This window comes from Chondrus crispus, genomic scaffold (genome assembly GCF_000350225.1).
Source record: "Chondrus crispus Stackhouse genomic scaffold, scaffold_333, whole genome shotgun sequence".
Classification (NCBI taxonomy): domain Eukaryota; phylum Rhodophyta; class Florideophyceae; order Gigartinales; family Gigartinaceae; genus Chondrus; species Chondrus crispus.
This window is the reverse complement of record NW_005179223.1, coordinates 35,154-54,798: the sequence shown is the minus strand read 5'-3', so window position 1 is coordinate 54,798 and position 19,645 is coordinate 35,154. Positions and strand designations below refer to the sequence as shown.

Here is a 19,645-nt window from a genome sequence, read left to right as displayed (position 1 = left end):
TAAGATCCCCTACCCCGCGAGCGGATGCTACGGAGGCAAGACCCCGCCTCATTCTCATCACCGGGAGGCAGGGCTCCCTGGATGATGAGAATAAGGCGGGGTACTGGGCGGGGCGTGTGTGGCGCAGCGTGTCCGGCGGGGCAGTCTGCCGCGGGCGGGCGGGGGCGCCGTACAGGCGTGGCGGCACACGGGGGGCGGCGCGAACGTTAGGAAAAGCAAGAGAGTGAAAGCTAAGGAGGCGCGCCGCCGCATCCCCGCCGAGATCCTCCTCGCCCTCGATTACATCCATATACTGTTCGTTGTGTACCGCAACTTGAAGCTGGAGAACGTCCTGCATGACCTGGACGGCCACGTCCGCATCGCCGAGCCGACTTGGGCCTCATCAAGCTGCTGGGCAAGCGGAAGCACCCGTCCCAGAAGCCCCAGCCGCCGCCCTCGTCCAATCTCCGCATCGCCCCGGCAAACCCCATCAACATGTCAGAGAGCTTTTGCGGCACGCGCGAGTACGTCGCCCCGGAGATGCTCAGCGGCTGCGAGTACGGACAGTTGGTTGACCTCTGGGCCTTTGGCATCATCCGGCTTCAAACCGCTCATCCGCGGCTTGCTGAACCGCAACGCCAACACTCGCCTTGGGCTCGGCCCAGATGGGATTACCGAAATCGCTCTACAGTCTCACCCAAGGGCATATACGCCATTGGTATGACGTGGGAAGAGAGCGAATGGGATAGACAAATGCAGGACGAGGGCGGCCCGACATGAGGAAACGTCGCGGCGGGGTGCGGGGGAGGCTGGGCGGGTGGTTTTCCAGGGGCGAAGTGCGGAGCGCGGAGCGGCAGGCTCGCGGCGTTTACGTAGGCGCGTGCGGCCGGGTGGCAGGCCACGCGCGCTTCTCATTCGCCGCGTGGGCATACGTAGGCCCATTACTACAACAATAACTCTATCAATTCCTATAAAATACATCATAACCCCAACCGTCCAGTACCATAACGCACCCGCCGTTTCCCTTTCGCCCCTCCCGTATGTCCACGAACAGCTTCCTCAACCAACAATTGACAATGTCAATGTTGTCTGCCCCCCGCTCTGCCAGCACCACTGCGCCCGGTGCAGAGAGCGCCTTCATGACCACCACCGCCAACGAACCGACGAGTGCAGTCAATAAGGCGCCAGTCCCCGAAGCTCTCACGAAGCCAGTCGCGGCGAAAATTACTGCACCTTCAGCAGCTCTCGCAGCTGCTGACGCTCTGCTGGAGGCCACGGCTGCAGAGGCTCTCGCATCAAAGGTAGGAACCCGAACGGCACAAGCACAACAACGGGCAATTTCAGCAGAAGTGCTGGACCACAAGAGAGACGTACGTCGCAATCAAAGCTCCATGATGCGAGCGGCAGTCATTCTTGAGGCAGCTTTCAAGCTGGAGTGCTGTGCTAGAGGCCTGGCTGGCGGTCAGTCGGAGCTAGCTGAACACGAGTTGGAATTCATGGCTAGTCCACCAGGGAGCAATATATGGATTCCTCCTACTCGCAACGCGTTTGGTTTCATGTCAAGGCCTGTGCTGAACACACAGGCAAATATTGAAAGGGCTGGTGGATCTTCATGGCGCACAGAGCCGTCGCAGTCAATTACGAATAAGTTTTTTCATGTCGGTACATCGCATGGTACGTCGGTTGTTATGCTGCTTGCACGCGAACGCGTTTGAACGCGTCCGTCCACAAGTGCCTGTGAATGTAAAATACTGTACTAACGTTCAATTCCGCGTTCAACGTAACCACTTGCAGAACGTTTGGTCGTCGATAGACAGCCAATCCCCCCACCAGTGAACGCCAGGTTTTCTGGCCGTCGACAGGCGCTGCAGCCGGCAGCGGTACTCGAAGTTGGGTACCGCGATCCCTCCCAAAGCTCCGGCAGAAACAATACAGCGCTGGTGAAAAATGATTTTCAGCAGACAAAGCTAGGGAATTCGAGCGGGCGGCGTTCGCGCGTTGATCAAGAGCAGCACCCTGCTCCCACAGGGATACCCAGTATGGCAGACGTGATTTTGTCATACTTTTTTAAGACAATCTATACACAGAAGCCTTTGATAGATTATACAACGTCGGAGAAAAATCGGCTGCGCAAATGGGCGACCGCGCATTCTAAATACAAGGCACTTACAGAAGCCTTCTGCGAGATACTTTTCAGTTTGGCGACAAGGGTGCCGATTTGGAGCGGGGACTCAGTCTTTATGAGTCCTCTATTGTGCCTTTGCACGATCGTGGTGGCCGTGGTACAGCTGTCGTCAAATCGCGCGCTTATCTCAAATGTCTACGGGCCCCACGAAGAAATGGAAATAGCATAACTAAGTTTAGGAGCAGGGTGCGCGCTTCCACGATAAGAAGCGCTCTGGATAGATTACATGCAGCTTCCGCTCAATGTGCAGCCCGCAGTGGAGCTCGTCGAACTGATTAAATGCTTTTTGCAGGTTACAACTGCAGGGCGCGCCGCGCTTGCAAAATGGGGCGCAGCCCAAAGGCGACAGTGTGCGCGGGGCCGTGGCGGTCGGCTACAGGAGCACCCCGCCTCGCACGCCTCGCGCCGCCCCCCGCCCTCCGTGCCGGCCGCTGCATGGCGGCTCGCGAGCCGCGCGTCCGTCCATCCCCGGGCGCTCGCTGCGCCGTGCCTCGCGCTGCTCGTCTCGCTGCGCCGCGAAGGCGTTATCCGAGGACACGCGGTGCGTTGAGCGGGACGTGCGTCTGGCAAACGGGGAGCGCGAACGAAAATCTGGCGACTCGGGCGACGCGGTGGGCAGGGTAGTCTGGGACGCGGGCGGGGCGCGGGCGGGCGGGGGGGGTGGTCGGCGCGCTCGCAGGGCGGGTGCGGTCCTCGCGCGAGAGGGCGCACAGGTGGGAGCGGCGGAGGAGGGCGAGCTTCGCGGCGAGGAGGTAGAGGATGTGGGCCTGGTCGGCGCGCGGCGGCCGCGTGGTGCGCGGGCGGCGCCATCGTGCGTCAGCAGGTGCTCCAGGCGGATGCGCACGGCGTGCTGACGCTACGGGTCGCGGTGGAAGGCCGACACGACGCGCGACAGGGCAGCGTATGTCGCGCAGCAGGCGGTGGTCGAGACGCAGGGCTGCGGCGTGCGGCGGCGACGCGACCCCGCGCGAGACGAGAGGGCGCTCAGCGCGGCGGAGAGGGTCGACGGCGTCGAGGACAGATCGACGGCCGTGAGCGACGGGGCGTCGCGCGCGGAGAGCGGGGGGGGGGGGACGGCGGGCGGCAGGTCATGTAATCGGCGTAGTCCATGGGGGGGGAAGGGGAGGGGGAAGGGGGAGGGGGAGGTGGGATGGTGGGGGTGGTGGTTGGGCTTCCGGGGGGAGAGGGGGAGGGGTGTGTAGGAGGTTGGGGGGGTGCAGCGATGGAGGGGGAGGGTGCAGTACCATGGGGGGATGGGCGGGATATTTGGCGGCACTGGGAGGGTGGCGGGGGGTGGGCGGCAGGCGTGCGTGTACGGGGTAGGGTGGGCGTCTGTAAAGAGGGGCGTGCGCGAGGGGTTGGCGCGGGGGTGGAAAACGCGGTCCGCCGCCGACCGCCTGCCCGTTGACGGCTGACACAGGCGGCTTGCGGAACGCACACCAGTCTGTCGTTTACAAGCAGGTGAAACCAAGCTTATCGTAGGGGTTCTCATTAAATTGATCATCTATACCGAGGTACTTGATCATCTCCTGTAATTCAGTCCATGCAAATTGTACCATAATGTCCCGAAGGCCCCACCCTAGAACATAGTGATGATACTGTGCGCCCCCTCGACGGGCAGAATGTTCCGTCAGTCGCCCTGCGATCCCGATTGCGTTACTTATGTATCCTAACACCTCCCGGTACGTAGTGTGTGACATGCGTACACCTTCGCGCAGCGCAGCGCCTTGAAACGCCGGGAAAAGTGGACCCTTCGTAATCTTGTTTGACTTGAAAACGAGTAGCCAGCGATGTAGCGCATGCAAAGGGCATATAGAGACGTGAGCCCCGCGCGAGAACTTAAAGTATCTAACGCCTGTGCCCGTTTTGGTAAAATGCAATACACCAAAAACCGCCGAGTTGAGACCAGAGCCTGGGAACACAAGATCTTCCACGTCTAGATTCAGTAGCTCATCGGCTCGAGCCACGCTTCCCCACTGCATTACGTTGAGTGTACAGGTCTAGAAAGCCCTGAAGTCGAACGGATCTTCAGCACTCGGGAGCACGCCATTCATCACGCGTAAACTCACGTCCCGGACGTATAGATTGTACAGACTTTGAACGTCCTCATGAGTCTCAGCCAGAGCGCGTTCGGTGATGTTGACTTTCGCTCGGGCCTGATCATTCTCGAGACGCCTCATTAACTGTTTGAGCTGTGGGGCGCTGCCCGGATTTCTGAGGAACGCTCCCCAGCCTTTCTCAACATATTCGCCCTTGACATGGCGGCACTCATACCCGACGCCACACTCGGCGCAGTCCAGCCGACTGAATGCGGCAGAGACGGCGCTTATGATCGCGCCGCCAGTTGACTTTGCCTTCTTGTTCTCGAACCTGGAATCTATGACAAAGCCGCACCTGCTCATCATCAATGCGAGTGCCACCCCAACCGGGGATTGGGCTGGGGTTCTCTTTTGGAGCGAATGGAACGGCTTATTGAGGGGATCGTCGATAGGTGCTCCAACGTTTTTCATTGCTTCGCTGAACATTTTAATGATTCCCCTATATCGACTCTCGGAAGACTCCGCAAGTAGTCACCGGAGCTTGGCCTGTCCCGCGATCAGCGCGGCGTTTAGCACAGCCCTGCTTGGTTGCACAGCTGCGCGCCCTCGACCGCTTGTGTAACTGCGACCGCGGTTGCCACTGCCACCGCCGTGTCCGCCACGCATCGTCGACCTCGCCGAATCAAGCTCACAGCTCAGTGCAATCTGGGCGCGGTCTGGTATGCGCATGAGTCAGCGCAAGACTGAGGACGGGAAAGGAGCTAAGGGTGAATGATAGTAAGCATGACATAAGAGTCGCGAGAGTGAGGACGGATACCCGGGGTGTGACTCGACAGACACGTGGCATATGGAGGGGTGTACGGGCGACAAACAGCGACAGCGACACAGACACGCGTGGGGACTCGCAGTACAGTACAGACGAACCGAACAGGCGGTCGACGAGTCGGATATCATGACCGATCTCACTGCCGAAGAACATGGCAAAGTGTAGCAGGAGCCTCGCGCTCTAGCACGAGAGTCCTCGCCTTTTATTCGCCGCTCTGCGCTTGTCTTCGTCGTCCGAGTCTACAGCGGCCAACATCTCGCCCATTGATCGCCCCGACGCGTCTGTTCGCCTTCAGCCTTGTCAAAGTCGTGGTCGATGGAGAAGAATGGGTCGAGTCAAATGTTGGAATGTTTGTCGTGTCCCTAGCCACTCCATTTTCATCCTCTTCCCCATTTCGCCAGCAAAGCTTTGCTTCTCTTTCGCCTCTTCTCGGCCTTCCTCGTGTTATTTCTTTTCCAGCTTCCGTTTCACGATATCCTCACCCTTCTCCAACATACCCCGCTCAAACTAATCTCCATGTCCATGTCGTCCTCCTCGCCATCTCTCCCCTCGTTCACAGCGCCAAGAAAGAGTTTTCCCCAAATCAGCCGCAGATGCCTGGTTCTCATCCTCCTCTGAATAGCCAGCCAAATACGCTTTCAGATTGCGCAACGCTGCCTGGGACTTCCAGAGCTTCTCGTCATGGTCATATTCGTCAGAATCATGCGAATCATACTCGGACCCCTCCCTGCTCTCGTCGGAGGCGTCGTCTCTGGCGTCTTCCTCTTCCTCGTCGCTAGCTACAAGCTTCTGCTCTCTAGCCTGTTTCACCACTTCAAGATCGCTCTTCGAAACAAACTGAGGACTCAATTTGGCCTCTTACGCTAGGCGTTCCAGCCCAAACTACGTTCCCTGCCACCACATAAACTTGTACGACAATAAAACAACCATAAACGCCCCCTACATAACCCGCACAGTGCGCTTTCCCAATTCCACCAAATCAATATTGTCAAGCTCAATCAGCAACCACCGCGTGAAAAACTCCGGCTTCTCCTCCGACCTCTTCACCAATCTATCCACCGACCACCATTTGACCCTGGCGTGGAAGCCCCGATCGAGAAGTGACTGGGGAAGAGGGACACGTGCGTGGAGCGATGGAGCTTGCCTTCTTTGTGGCACTGTGTGCGGCTGGAAACCGGACCGTCTCCGACAGCAACGATTTGCTCCATGTCAATGCGCTCTTGCATTGCGAGCAGATGTGTGAGTTCAGCTTTGCGCTCTGTGTCAATAATGGGCCCTATGACAAGACCCGAAAACTTGTTTGCGGAGTCGGTCTCTAGAAGATTGCCAAACGCATAGTCCAAGCCGAGATGGTCCTTGGCGAGCTCTGCAATAAACTTGGATCCGGAAGAAACAACAGCCAGTCGACAGCCGAGCCGTTTCAGGCCCTTGCACAATTCGACGGCCCCATGCGTGTAGGTCAAGTTTTGGACAACTGCAGCGTTGTCATTGCCGGCATCGACGCCTTCCAACTGCTTCGCTCTACCCTTGAGCCATTCTGGCCCAGGCAAGTTGCCCTGTCTAAACGCTGCCTCCACCTCCGGCGGCGGGCTCTTCCAGGCTGCCTGAAGCAGGACATGGATAGATAGCATCGCACTGCATCAAAGTCCAAGACAGGTCGAACAAGACCATCTTCTTGGCCTTCCTGAGGACATTAGCCTTCTGCAGGGCGACATGGCACTGGTTTTCCTGTCGGCCCAACGCGAAGAGCTCCTTTTGCAGCGCAGCCACGTTCTCCTCGCCGCCCGGGACGTCGATGCGCAGCTCGCGGCACATGAAGTCGTCGCCTTGCTCCGTGAGCCTAGCGACGCCTCTGACCTTGCAGTTGCGCGCGACGAGGGCGGCGAGGGTGGTGGCCAGGAAGGCCGGGGAGATGGTGCCGGGGGCGAAGAGGGTGACGACGTACTCCTCCGGCGTGCTCGCGGCGAGGGCCGGCGGCGGCGCGGCCGACGGCGCGACCGTGAAGTCGACGGTCAAGTATTCCTCTTGCAAATCTAATTGTCAACAGCCTGCGGTCCATGGGGAATGCCCACCGCCCGTGGCACGTGGGCGAAGCTTGTTTGGTGCAGCACCGTGACGCGCGACATGACCGAGTCAAGCCCATATCGGTACAAAAGGCGGAGGGGATGGAGAAGCTTGTGCACCAGGCCCGGGTGCATGACGTCGGTGTAGCTGGAAACCACGACGCCATCGACGACGAGATCGCCGTGCACAGATGTCGGCGCGTACAGGCCGCGCAGCTGCTCGCGCTTGACGTTAAGCACGAAGAGGTCGTACTCGCCGTCCGCGCCGCGTAACCGGTCACCGGGGCGCACGGAGCGCGCCGTGAGCAGCTTTCCGTCGACGTAGAGGTAGTGGCCGGGGGAGAGGCGGAGCAGGGTCTGCGAGCTGGCGTGCCAGATGGAGACGAACTCGGAGACGGGGTGCGGGCTGCGATGACCGAAGAAGAAGACGTCACGAAACTCTTCCCAGGCGGCAACCTTGTCCGCGTACTGCAGGTCCTCCATGCGGACGACCAGGCCGTCGCGACGCGCCACGGGGACTGACGCCAGCCAGCGCCGTCGAGTGCACCTGACGTACGCGCGATGCCACTTCGCGCTTGCGCGCCGTGCGCGTGGGCTGCGTGCCCCTGGGGAGCTTCATGGGGGTGGATGCGCGCAGTGCAAGGGCAGGCAAGGGCAGGGCAGGGGCAGGGCAGGGGAATGCGCGCCGTTTCAGTGACTATAATTTCACGCAGAACGCGCGCCGCAGGCGCCGTTTTGTTACCCGACATCCGACCTACATCCCAGTGCCGAATCGGCACATCCGGACCACATCCGGCGCACTCATCGCCCACGGCGGGTAACGCGGGGTAACAGGCTGATACAAGGCCCCTGGAGCGATTTGCTGCCAGCACTACCACGTGTGCAACATTTGGCCCGTTGCGCGGCTCCGGGTGCGCGCCTGTTACCCGACGGCTGCGGCGGCGATTGCTGTTGCCCAGACCGAGGATGCCTCCCTCAGAGAGATCTTCAGTTTTAAAAGCGACTCCACGATCTTTACAACGGTCTGCCGCCTTGAAAATGTAGTCAGTGTATACTGCCTTCCACATCTTGCATAGAACTCGCTGCTCAACCTCTTACGTCGTGCGCGAATACTCGCTGAAGCCAATATTGTAGCTCGCCAAAAGAATAAAGAAATTTCCAGTCGAAAGGGCCATGCCTTTCGTCCATGCCTTTCGTCTTATTGACAGGCTGAGGAGGGTTGTTTGGAGAGGACGCTTTTTACAAGCTTCTACTTGTCTATATTTTGCGGTTGCCTCGGCGGCATCTGTGGCAGATCCTGTCGCGCTTCGATCCGTTGATGGAATTTGCGCAGGTGAAGCGATAGGGGCGTCCATGACGTATATAAATACGGCCCGTGCAGTCTGAGACTCGTTTTTTTGCTGACGAAAAGACCAGAAAACCCACTTCATTTTCCTTCCAGACGGGTCGCTCCGGCGCTGCTGCTATCAGGCGGATCTGAAACCCGTAGAAAACTCAAATGCCCCCAGTTCCCGCTATGATGTGAGTTTTTGCCGAACGCGTTGTCTGAAATTTTGCCTTTCGAAAATATGAACAAATAAGCCTCGAAAACAAGCGTTTCCTGACATTGCGGGCAATCTTATTACATTTATCATATATATATGTTATTTGTAGAGGGGATAAGCACAGACTAAATGAATTTGTCTATGCATATATGTATTACTTTAAATATAAGGCTACCGAACCCACTCGAACTTGGCGCTCCTCCGAGGATTGCGTTTCCTGAGTCCGCTCTTAAAAATGTTCCGAAGGGATTCGTAGTGCGACTCTCTTGAAAAATCTTTCGCATATACCTTCTCAAAATAAGTAGCAAGTTCTGGAACTTCGTTGCAAACAGAACGTATGTGAAATACAATTTGTTCTGGAGATGCAACTGCGTTGCAACTAGCAAGGACCGGAACGTGGCCTTTGAAAAGTCGAATAAGCTCTGATCCGAGGCTCTGAAGATCGCGTCTGCGATAAGACGCTGTTGCCCGACTTGGAAGTGCCTCTGAAACGCCGAAATCGATGAGATAAATCTTATCGCGATCTGAGCGACCAGTCATGATATTTCCGAGGCCAATGTCTCCATGATAGTAGCCAGCAGCATGAAGATGCTTTATCCTGGTTACGAGCTGCTCTCCAACCATTAACGCCGTGCTTGCAGAGAGTCTTCGGGAGTATTCATCCCAATAATTCTTTAGCGAGAAGCCTAAACGACTCATTATAAGAAAAGTAAACTTTCTTTGACTGCCGTAATATAGAAGCTTTGCAAATCCTGAGCTGTGTCCTTGAGCTGCGAGAGCGTTGTAGATCTGGTTCTCTTTCCGAAGAGCTTCAAATCCAACGCTAGTGGGCTCTACTTTTAAGGCACCGCGCGTACCTCTTCTTACATGCTTGACTTCGTACACATCTGAGAAAGACCCAGTGCCAATCATGTTTCCAATTTTCCATCTTTTGTCAATCACGTCTGGAAGGGGCTCTTCATAAATATTCACGTTCGAATTGGGCAAGTAAGTACGTGCCTCTGGGGTCCTACTCCTCCTTCCCATCATTCTAAATAGTAAATAAATAATTAGTCCTTGAGCTCTTTTCGAAGCAGTTGCTCTCTGATGTTGTCGATAACAATTTGGATACTCTCCCTCAAAGCCTCATATCTTTTGCTCTTATACAAATAGAAAACACCCCTGGAAGTATAGATATCCGACCTCCGCATAGACTTTGTAGTAATTCCCTTTATGGATCAAAAGGGTATTTGCTCGGTTCAAACTATTTAATGTAACCGTTAAATAGCTTAAAAGCACCCGATTTGCCATCAAAAATCCTCGCATAAAACAGACCGCTGCAAAAAGAACAGAATAGAATTTTCTCGGTTTAGAACTATATAATATTACCGTTAAATATATTAAAAGTACCCGATTAGCCTCAAAATCCCTCGCATTGGTCTCTTGTTACTACTTGAACTGAAAGTACTGTGATATATAAGTTTAAGAGTAACACAAAAGGCCAAATACTGAAAATTTAATTAACAAAGCAAAAGCTCTATGCACGAGTTAAAAAGTGGTTTCAACTTCAGAAACAAGCAAATGGAAAATAACGCAGAAAGGCCTCTAGAATAACGTTAACAGGTAAGAAAGAAGCACATACGGGTTTTGACGACATAAATGAAATGATCTTTTAGAAAACAACCCAAGAAACTGACAGAAGCCGACAGATAGGGATACTTCTACTCTTCATTGTCTATGTGTATATGCTTCGAAGTCCAAGTATGATTTTCGGAAACCTTTTGCTGATATTTTAAGTCGCTTGGATGTTATCTGGTACCATTCATATTCCCAACGACTATAGAGGGGGTCGTGATATCTTATCGTCGGTTCTCAACGATTCGTTTCAAAAATTTTCTCTGTAATGATCTCACCTGCGCCTTCCATAACAATCTGAATTCAGTTTTTGTGCAACACAGAACCACTATGAAGTTATTTAGTGCCCCTTTTCCTTCAAATGTGGCTCTGGCCACGTGAAAATTTCCGTCTTTAGCACAATTTAGCATATAGTAAGTGTTTTCTCCAGTTTCAAAGCAGATTTCAGAGCAAGGGACACGTACTTTTGATCAGATACTTTCAAACGGATTGAAAGAAGAATGCATTCAACCCCTTTCTATGTTTGCAAATATGTATACAGTGTGAAGCATTTCCGGTCGAGGCTGTTCATAATACCTAGCTGCAATCCAATGTAGCACTTACTGTGGCGATCGATCTCTCCAATGCCCATCATGAGATGCGGACAAGAGAATTTATTTAATATCATTCTTAGAAGACTTCCGACTGTGGCAGTATCTCATTAAAATTAAAAGAAAGAGTTTCCATGGCAGACAAAATAAACAAGTGCGGTCTGACTATAAGGTGGACGATCTATGCACTTTTATTACAGATCACGGAGGAGAAACTGCCATCGCTTCGGATGTTTTATTAGTACAGCTTTGGAGATAATCTTAGTTCACTAGGACTAAGAGTATCTGGAAACCGAGTTTCTGCCATGCGGCTGTGGGCTCATGCGGAAAGCTCAGGGAGGATGTTGTAGCAGGCATGAAAGATAGTTGAACCGAATTCATCATCGTAAGGAGCAATCATTATCTGCCAGATAAAGACCACAAACAATAGATCACATGATGACAAGAGCACAGTATGCATCGCTCTGGATTAAAGGCACCTGCCATACACGTACTACAATGGCATCTCCTATTTCGTGAAGAGAACCCTGCGAGTCAAATCAGAGAGCAAGAGCGTTGTCCACTTTGATCCTTTTGTTTAGTACGATAGGATGTATACATCATGAACAGTATCTTCTCACTGTGTGAAAGCGTAATTCTCGTCGTCTTTCGTAGCAACTATTAGCGAGGATGTAATTCAATCTCACCAAGCAAGGTTGTAAGTGACAGCAATATAGCATCGATTACTACTAAGCTTCCTTTCTCTTTTCTGCGTTGTCGTGCTGTGGGTGTTATGCCTTTATTTATCGCTTGTATGGATAGTCAGAGCGCAGCCCTTCTGTGTTTATAATGGACCGGAGTATACATAGAGTAAAGGCCTGAGTTGACCACATATGCAAAAGAAATATCAATGCGCTCCGTGACTCAGGATCCGCTTTATGTAACGTCGTTTTCTTTGCGGAAAAACACTAATCTGTCCATGAGAGGCCCATCTCTTGATGGTATGCGTTTCTGTTGAGGGTACAGTTTTCTACCTCAACTCTTCCTCTCCGGTTCTAAGCAAGGATCAAGTAATGCGTTAGGAGTCTGCTGTAGTGACACACGAGGTTGATTAGTTTCGGTATAATCGGACCCATAGTCGAAGGCCCGTATCTAACATGCTACTGTATTGATTTCATTAGCCTTGATCCCTCAAATAAAGAAGAAGAACAAGTATTGATTTCCCCAATTCAGCAGAATTGAGGTCGACTACGTCATACAATCTGGAACGCCGTGAGACCGCATCTGCACATGTAATGCGGTATAAAATGGTTCTCGTGCGGCAATTCTAACAAAATAGACACACAAGTTTAACGGATTCCAACCTGGTAGAACATGAAAAGACATGCTTAAGTGTTTACGAAAAAGCGATGTCAACCTTTTTTGGGGGCAGTCTGTGGTAAGCGAGAGCTCGTGAGAGTGACTGTGATAGGTACTACCGACGATGTAGAAATGGAGACGGATTGCAAAGGTCGAGGTGGAGTTGGTTGCGGGCCCGTATGTATGTGCTGTGCTCGGAGGGCAAGAATAATAAGGAGGGCATTGTTGCACAGTCTGCGGGGAATAATGGTCAAGGTGAAGGTGGAGGCGTGTTGCCGTCATGGTTTATTGTAAAGGACACTAGCTCAAGTAGGGAGACAAAATTGCCGGTAGAGAGACAGAAAACACCACTCGATGTCCGGGTGCACCGCGACTCGGAGAGAAATGCAAACTATTGGGCACCCAATGATGCTAGAAAAGGTGGCCCTTATCGAAATATAACCCTCTATTAATGACTTTGAAGATAGAATGGCGCTAAGGTCTATCCGACCGGGGCTTGTTCTCACATGAAGACGGCGATGTCCTCGTATGAGGACAGCTCTTTTTTTTTGCAAAAATATATAAATGAAATTGAACATTCAAAAAGCTACCTTGAGCACTATTTCCTTAACGTGCTTGTTTTCGGCAATAGCATATTGCAGAACACCGGGATAGCAGCTTTGAATACGCTGAAAGCCTAAGAATACAATGCAGATTGAGTACCAAGTCGCCTTTTTAAACTGGCGTTTTTGGTTTCGAAGTTATTTTACATGCGGTTTTAAGGTGGTTTAAAATCTTGTTTTGCAGACAGATCGAAAAACAACCAGGAAGAACAAGCAATTCTCCCCAAATCAGAAGTCAAGTACGGTGGCGCGGATTTTTTTTCTTTCTTGTTGAGGAAGCGGAAGTCAAGAATAAAATAGGTCGAACAATGTCCTCATATGGGGACAATGGTCCAATAGACACTAGACACGGAAATATCGAGCGCGGTGCAGCAAGCTTCTTCTGCCAGTACGATACATATTCTCGGCCAGCGGCAGTAGAAGCGTGTTGACAGATTGCCCGTGGTTGGTATTTTCATTTGTTGTTTCTCTACTTCATATAAAGTAATTGTTACAAGCGGGGTATGGCCCTAAGAAACAGAAGCTAACCGCCCAAGCTAGAAACAGATTAGTTAATCTCTGACAGCGGAATCTTGCACGATGAGGTTAGCTCCGAAAACGCCCCAGACTGACGTGGAGCGCAAAAACGCGGCACCTCGAACGCACGCCGTTCAAAGCGGCGAAGCAGCAGAGTATGCGCAAGCTTGCTGCAGCGCCAGAGTATTCCTTTGTCCACCTTGGTGAGCGAGCCTCTCTGAGTATGCAAAACTGGCGCAACCCATCACGCAGACGCGTCGACGTAATAATAGTCGCTCTTCTCGTCGTACGTAACAGGGACGCCGCCTGGATACTTTTGATGCAGTGCAGTCAAATGACGCAAGCCCATCTTCACATGTCCCCTCACGGCCTCGCGATCCTCTGCGCGTCCGATCTTGACCAGGCGTTGCCTTGTCTTCTTCTGGCAGATGCGGTCCTCCAGCGAGCAGCCAGTCTCCGCGGGCGTCGCCTCCTCCGTCGACGTGTGGCGGTAGTACGCAAGTCCTGAGTTGGAGCCGGCGATATAGCACGGCGAGTCGGCGTTCCCGGGGAAGATCTCCAACAGGGCACCGAACGGGTGCATGAAGACGGCGTTGACCAAGTTGGCGCCGTGAATACCCACGACAAAACCCACGCCGGCGATGTTCCGCACCTGCTCCGCCAGGCTGTCATTTGCTGACGTGGTAAACATGTGCAGCTTCACGCCGCTGGCGTCCGTCTCGTTCCGAAGCATCTCCACAAACCACGCCTCATCATCGTCGCTAAACCGGCGCTTAGTCCCGACCAAGTGTACATTCCCGCCCTTAGCGTCCTGCGCACCGAGCCTGCGCGCGTACCCGAGCACCAGCGGCGGGAGCTCCGCCACGCGCACGGCATCGACCTCTGGCAACCTCGCTTCGACACTGACGCCCTTGTACACGGCCCTCTTAAACTCGACGGCGTCCGCCGGCACAGCCAGGCCGTCGAGCGGGACGCTCGTAGCGTTCGGAAAGAACCAGACATTAACGCTCCCCCTCCTCCCCAGCACGACGGCATTCCGCACGCAAAGCTGTTCGTCGGCGCCCCACTCCGGCAGGTAGATGGTCTCAACCTCGACGCCGCCCTTCTGCAAGCGGTGGGTCCACAGCATCTCCAGGAGCTTAGCCTGCCATGCATTGGTGTTCCGCGAGCCCTCGAACAAGACGTTAACCCTAGTGACGCGGGCGATGCCGTCCGCAAAGTACGGGGCGGCGGCGCCGCCGGGCGCGTGCACATGGCCCAGGCCCCAGTCCTCGAGCAGCGCCTGCAGATGTCCGGCGACGTGGGCGACCGACGCGAGGACGTTGCCGTAGTGGTAGATGTTAGCCGGGTACGGGTAGCTCGGGACGACGAGGGTGAGATGCTCGAGCCAGGCGGCGCGGCCGGAGGCGGCGGGGGCGGCGGAGATGAGCGGGCATTGGGGGCCGTTCCGCTTGAGGCCGGGGCCGTGCGCGCAGGAGACGAGCTCGCGCTGCAGGCCCTGGCACGTGTCCGAGGAAGGAGGGCGGTCCGCCCACGGCAAGGCCGAGGCGAAGCGCGAGGTGGAGAGCTGGCACACGGTGGCGGAAGGCGGCGACGACGGGAGGAAGGCGGCGATGCGGTGCGGGGCGGCGGGGGAGGAGAGGTTGAGGCAGAGGGACGAGGAGAGGCAGAGCGCGCGCGAGTTGAAGCGCCAGGACGGGCCGGCGGCGGCGTAGAAGTGGCACTTGTCCGGCGGGTGCGGGATGAAGGCAGGGGGCGCGGGTTTGTGCGGCGGCGGCGGCCAGATGTGGGAAGGCGCGGAGCGCGGAGCGCGGTTCTTGGCGAGGCTGGTGAAGGCGCCGGGGAAGAGCGTGAGGACGACGAGCAGTACGAAGGCCAGGACGGAGAAGGTAAGGATAACGAGGGACGAGGCGGAGGACGACGGGACGTGGGTGGCGGTGGTGCGGAAGAGAGGCTTGATGTGGGCGTTGCGGGAGAGGGGGGAACGGTCGCCCATGGGGACGGTGCGGTGGGGCGGGGCTGGTGCGGTGGGGCGGGGCTGGGAGGAAGGGGACGCAGGGAGGGGAAGGAGCGGAAGAAGAGGAAAATATGCGTGATTTGAAATGTGCTGCCTTGCCGTACAGTAGCGGAGAGATCTTTCGTGGCGGCAGGGCCCGTGGATCACGGGTATACAGTATTTCTCGTCTCTGACCGCACAGGACAGCCTGTCCCGCACAGGACAGACTTAACCCACGAGCGACGAGTAAACGAGGAGTCATCGGTACATGTGCACGACTACACGTGTAGCGCTTTTTTAGTGAGGACGCACTAATTACTTTCGAGTCTAGTTAAAGTTTACAAGTATTGAATAAACAAGAGGGGGACGCACTCGCGACGACACGTGTCGAGAATACAGTGTAATGAGAGACAGACGTCGCGGAACACGTGGCAGTGTCAACGGCGCGTTCCCCCGCGTGCTCCTACTCATCAGCGTCCCACTGGATGTGCCAGCGGTCCTCGACGTTGTCCCTCGTCACCGGCGCGGCCCCGTCGGGAAACCGTCGCCACAACTCGTTGAGGTGCTCCACAGCCGCGCGCACCATCCCCCTCAGCCGCTCGCGTCCCGCCCCGATCTCGACCACGCGCTGCCGCAGCCGCAACCGGCACTCGATCTCGCGCTTGTCGCACTTCACCTCCTCCCCCTCCCCCTCTAGCCGCCAGTACGCCAGCCCGGAGTTCATCCCGCCCACGTAGCACAGGCTCCCGACCCCGCCCGGCACCACCTCAACCACGGCCCCGAACGCCCGCACGAACATCCCGTTCACCAGGTTCGCCCCGTGGATCCCCACCATGGCCCCCAGCCCCGCCGCGTTGCCCACCTGCTCTTCGAACCCTTCGTCGCGCGTGGTAAACGTCGTGAATTCCACGTCCCCCGCCGCGCACTCCTCTTGCACCATGTCCACAAACCACCGCTCCTCCTCCTCCGAGAACCGCCTCTCCGTCCCGCGGACGGCCACGTTCGCCGCCAGCTTGCCATCTCGCACCTCCGCGGCCCCGACGCGTCTCGCGTACCCGACGCGCCGCGGCGGCAGCCGCACGCGCATCCCGTCAAACACCCCGTCCACGCCCGCGGCCCGGTACGCCGCCTCGCGCACGCGCAGCGCCTCACCGGGCACGCTGCGCCCGTCCGTGGCCACGGCGCTGTCGTTCCCGAACGGCCACACGTTGACGTGCCCGCGCATCCCGAGCACCACCGCCTTGCGCATGCACCGCCACTCCTCGTCCCCCTCCCGCACGAACTCCACATCATCTCCCAGCACCGCCTTCAGCAGCCCCTGCTGCCACTCGAGCCTGCTCCTGGGCCCTTGGAACACCACGCGCACCCGCCCCTCTCCCGCGAGCTGCCGCGCCCGCGCCTTGACGTACGCCACCCACGCCACCATGTTCCCGTAGTGGTAGATGTTGGCCTCGAACGGGTACTCCGGCACGAGGACAGTCACGCCCTCATCCCAATGCTCGCGCCCCATCTCCGCCGCGGACAACGTCGCCTCGGCCGGGCACGCCGGCCGGTTCATGCCGAGCCCCGACCCATGCGCGCAGGTCACCAGCGCGCGCTGCAGCACGCGGCACCCGCCGAAACGGTACTCCGCGCGAGCTGCCGCCGACGCGCCGCGGTCAGACAGACCCGTCGATAGGACGCCGCACGCGGAGGTGCGGTTGCCTGCGCGAACGTAGCGCGAGGTGGAGGAGGTCCGGGAGACGCAGATGGAGGAGGTTACGCACAGGCTCCGGGCGTTGAGGGGGAACGGCTCGAGGCGGGCGGGGTCGGAGCCGATGATGTAGCAGCGGTCGGCGGGGGGCAGCGGCGGCAGCAAGGGGAGAGGTGGAAGCTCGGGGGACGAAGTGGCGAGGAGGGTGATGGTTGAGTAGGCGACGCGGCGGCTCAGAAGGACGAGCGAGGCTAATAGTAGCGCCAAGAGGAGGAGCAGCGGGACGCGGTAGGGCGCGCGCCGATGCCTCTTAAGAGTCGGCTTGACGGACGGGAGGAGGGGGGTGGTCGTGATGCGCGGCTTAAGGCGGTGCGTGCGCGACATGGCGAGGGTTTGAGGGGGAACCGGGGGAGGACGGAGGTGGTGAAGGTGGGGGGCAACGGGGCAGGCGTGTGGACTACATACGAGAGATTGAAGGAGGACGGCGTGGGGAGGCCGGCTTGGACGGGGAGAGCAGCGAGCGGCCACGCAATGGGGGGCGCAGGTGAACTGTGCCGGAATTTGGAGGGTGTGTTACATGAGCCAAGTGCAGCGTTGATTGGGTTCTCGCCTGACTACACTCCCTCGTTAGAACACATTGGCGTCTACCGGCGAGCACTCCAGTCCGTCGCCCTAATCTAAAAATGTGAACTGTTCGGCACGCGTGCACGTGACTTGTTCAGAGCATCATCACTGTCATCGCCTTGACGAACAGTACAGTACCAAGGGTACCCTCAGGAATCCTGATTTCTGTGAAATACCACATTAGGACCGCCCCGCGATGACAGTATCCTGACTCAGAATTCACAGAAATAGGCAGGTGATGTAAAGCTTTAGGAAAAATAAAGAGAATTTTATGTTGGTCAACCCTTCGACCGGATTGATATCTCGCAATGATGGGGGCTCGTGTGATCGAGCCACTCCACCTGCGGGATGTCGAACACTAGACAGACTATTCTGTCTGTCTCTCCTTCTTCCTCTCTCGCTATCCGAGAGAGGGCCTTGCTTATAAAGGCAGAGAAAAAACAGGCAAGGGCATCTACCTTACAGTAAGGACAAACTTTACCTCCCGGCCCGTCTGGTCATATATTAATTTACACAATTAATTTACACAATATAATTACACTGTCATCGCGGGGCGGTCCACGCTTGCCCGTCCTCGCCACTCTTCACTTCTGCCCCGCCCGCCTGCCCCACTTGCTGCGCAACCATCCCGCCCGTCCCCGCGTTGCGCACATCCGCTACCACCGCCTGCACCACTGCATCTCCAACTGGTGCGGGAGCCTGAATCGCTTCACCCCCGCTCGGTGCCGGCGCTTGCATCACCACGTCCCCCCCGGGTGCCGCACCCTGCATCGCCTCGCCTCCGACGACCGCATGAGCCGCCATTGAGACACCTCCTCCCCACGCCTGCGCCGGTCTCGCTTCTCCGAAGATTCTTGCCGGCGGCGGCGCCCCCCAGCCCGCGTCCGGCTGCAGAGTTTCTCCGGTCTCCCATGCGCGCGCCGCGGGCATGCCGACCCCGTCGTCCTTGCGCGGCCTGCACATAACCAACGCCGCCACCACGATCACGGCAAGCACGGCCGCGCCCGTCGCGATGGCGACGATGGCCCACGTGGACAGCCCCGCCTTCTCCACGAACACGGGGTCCGTCCGGCTCGCGGCGCTGTACGTCGCGCCTTCCGCGTCCGCAAACCGCCGGAAGCTGGCCACGCGCATGTTGATCGTCGGGAACTGCCCGTCCGCACACTTCACGCCCGCAGAAACCACCGCCACTAGCACCGCCTCGCCGCCCGCAGTGTACTGCACGAGCGGGCCGCCGCTGTCGCCGAAGCTGCCATGCGCGCCCGAGAGGGGGGGGGGGGGAGAGAGGGAGAGAGACGTGTGTTAGTCGGGCGTGTGCAGCTGCGACGTGGGTCGGCGTGCGCATGGTGGGGCGCGCACTTACCAGGAGCCGCATCCGGAGCGTCCGAGGTAGCCCGAGCACACGTGCACCGAGTCGGAGAAGCCCGCGTCAATGACCGGCACGTACCGTCGCGCGCACTCGCGCGAGGACACGGTGGGGACGTCGACCTGCGCAAGCGGTCGGGCCCTGTCCTTATCGCCGTGGAACTTGGAGCCGAAGCCGACGACGCGCACGAAGGAGCCGGCCTCGGGGATGGAAACGTTGACGTTGAGCCTCATGGGGACGGCGGCGGCCGGGGCGTCGGTCTCCAGCTCGAGGAAGGCGATGTCGTTCTGGCGCGACACCTCGTCTTCTTCGTCGACGTAGGCAGGGTGGTGGTGCTCTTCGCGGATTTTTAGAAAGACGGCGTCCACGTTGGAAGGGTGCGACCGTAATGAGTTGCGTAGCAGCAGGCCCGCCGTGTCAGACGAGGTGAGGCCGCAGTGCGCAGCGGTGACCACCCAGTGCGGGGAGATCAGTGTGCCCGTGCACACGAAATGGCTGCTGCCGCGGAAGAGGGCGACTAGCGAGGGCGAGAGGAGGACGGACGCGGAGTCGCCGTTGACGATGCGCGGGGTGTGCGGCGGGTCCTGGTTGTAGATAACTGGGCAGCGCGAGGAGCGGGAGAGGAAAGGGAGTGTGGTGGCGGAGGAGAGGTACAGGAGGAGCGCGAGGA

At 57.0% G+C, this 19,645-nt stretch overlaps 2 protein-coding genes across 2 annotated transcripts; both read right to left on the bottom strand.

Moving 5' to 3' along the window:
• Positions 1-477: 477 nt before the first annotated feature.
• CHC_T00006002001 (hypothetical protein) lies at positions 478-594 on the bottom strand. The gene has a single exon (XM_005717633.1). The coding sequence runs from the start codon at positions 592-594 to the stop codon at positions 478-480; it is 117 nt and encodes a 38-aa protein (XP_005717690.1).
• Positions 595-13,094: 12,500 nt separating this feature from the next.
• Positions 13,095-15,554, bottom strand: CHC_T00006001001 (hypothetical protein). Its single transcript, XM_005717632.1, has 3 exons — positions 15,521-15,554; positions 13,559-15,315; positions 13,095-13,289 (listed from the first exon to the last, which is right to left on the bottom strand). The coding sequence occupies exons 1-3, from the start codon at positions 15,552-15,554 to the stop codon at positions 13,095-13,097; spliced, it is 1,986 nt and encodes a 661-aa protein (XP_005717689.1).
• Positions 15,555-19,645: the final 4,091 nt, after the last annotated feature.

Excerpts from the sequence above, each read along its gene's own strand:
- CHC_T00006002001 (XM_005717633.1), bottom strand. The coding sequence starts at position 594 with ATGAGCGGTTTGAAGCCGGATGATGCCAAAGGCCCAGAGGTCAACCAA.
- CHC_T00006001001 (XM_005717632.1), bottom strand. The coding sequence starts at position 15,554 with ATGACTCCTCGTTTACTCGTCGCTCGTGGGTTAA. Across the intron at positions 15,316-15,520 it reads ACTCGTCGCTCGTGGGTTAA|CCCCGCCCCACCGCACCGTC; the intron begins GTCTGTCCTGTG and ends CCACCGCACCAG. Across the intron at positions 13,290-13,558 it reads AGAAGAGCGACTATTATTAC|GGCCATACCCCGCTTGTAAC; the intron begins GTCGACGCGTCT and ends TCTGTTTCTTAG.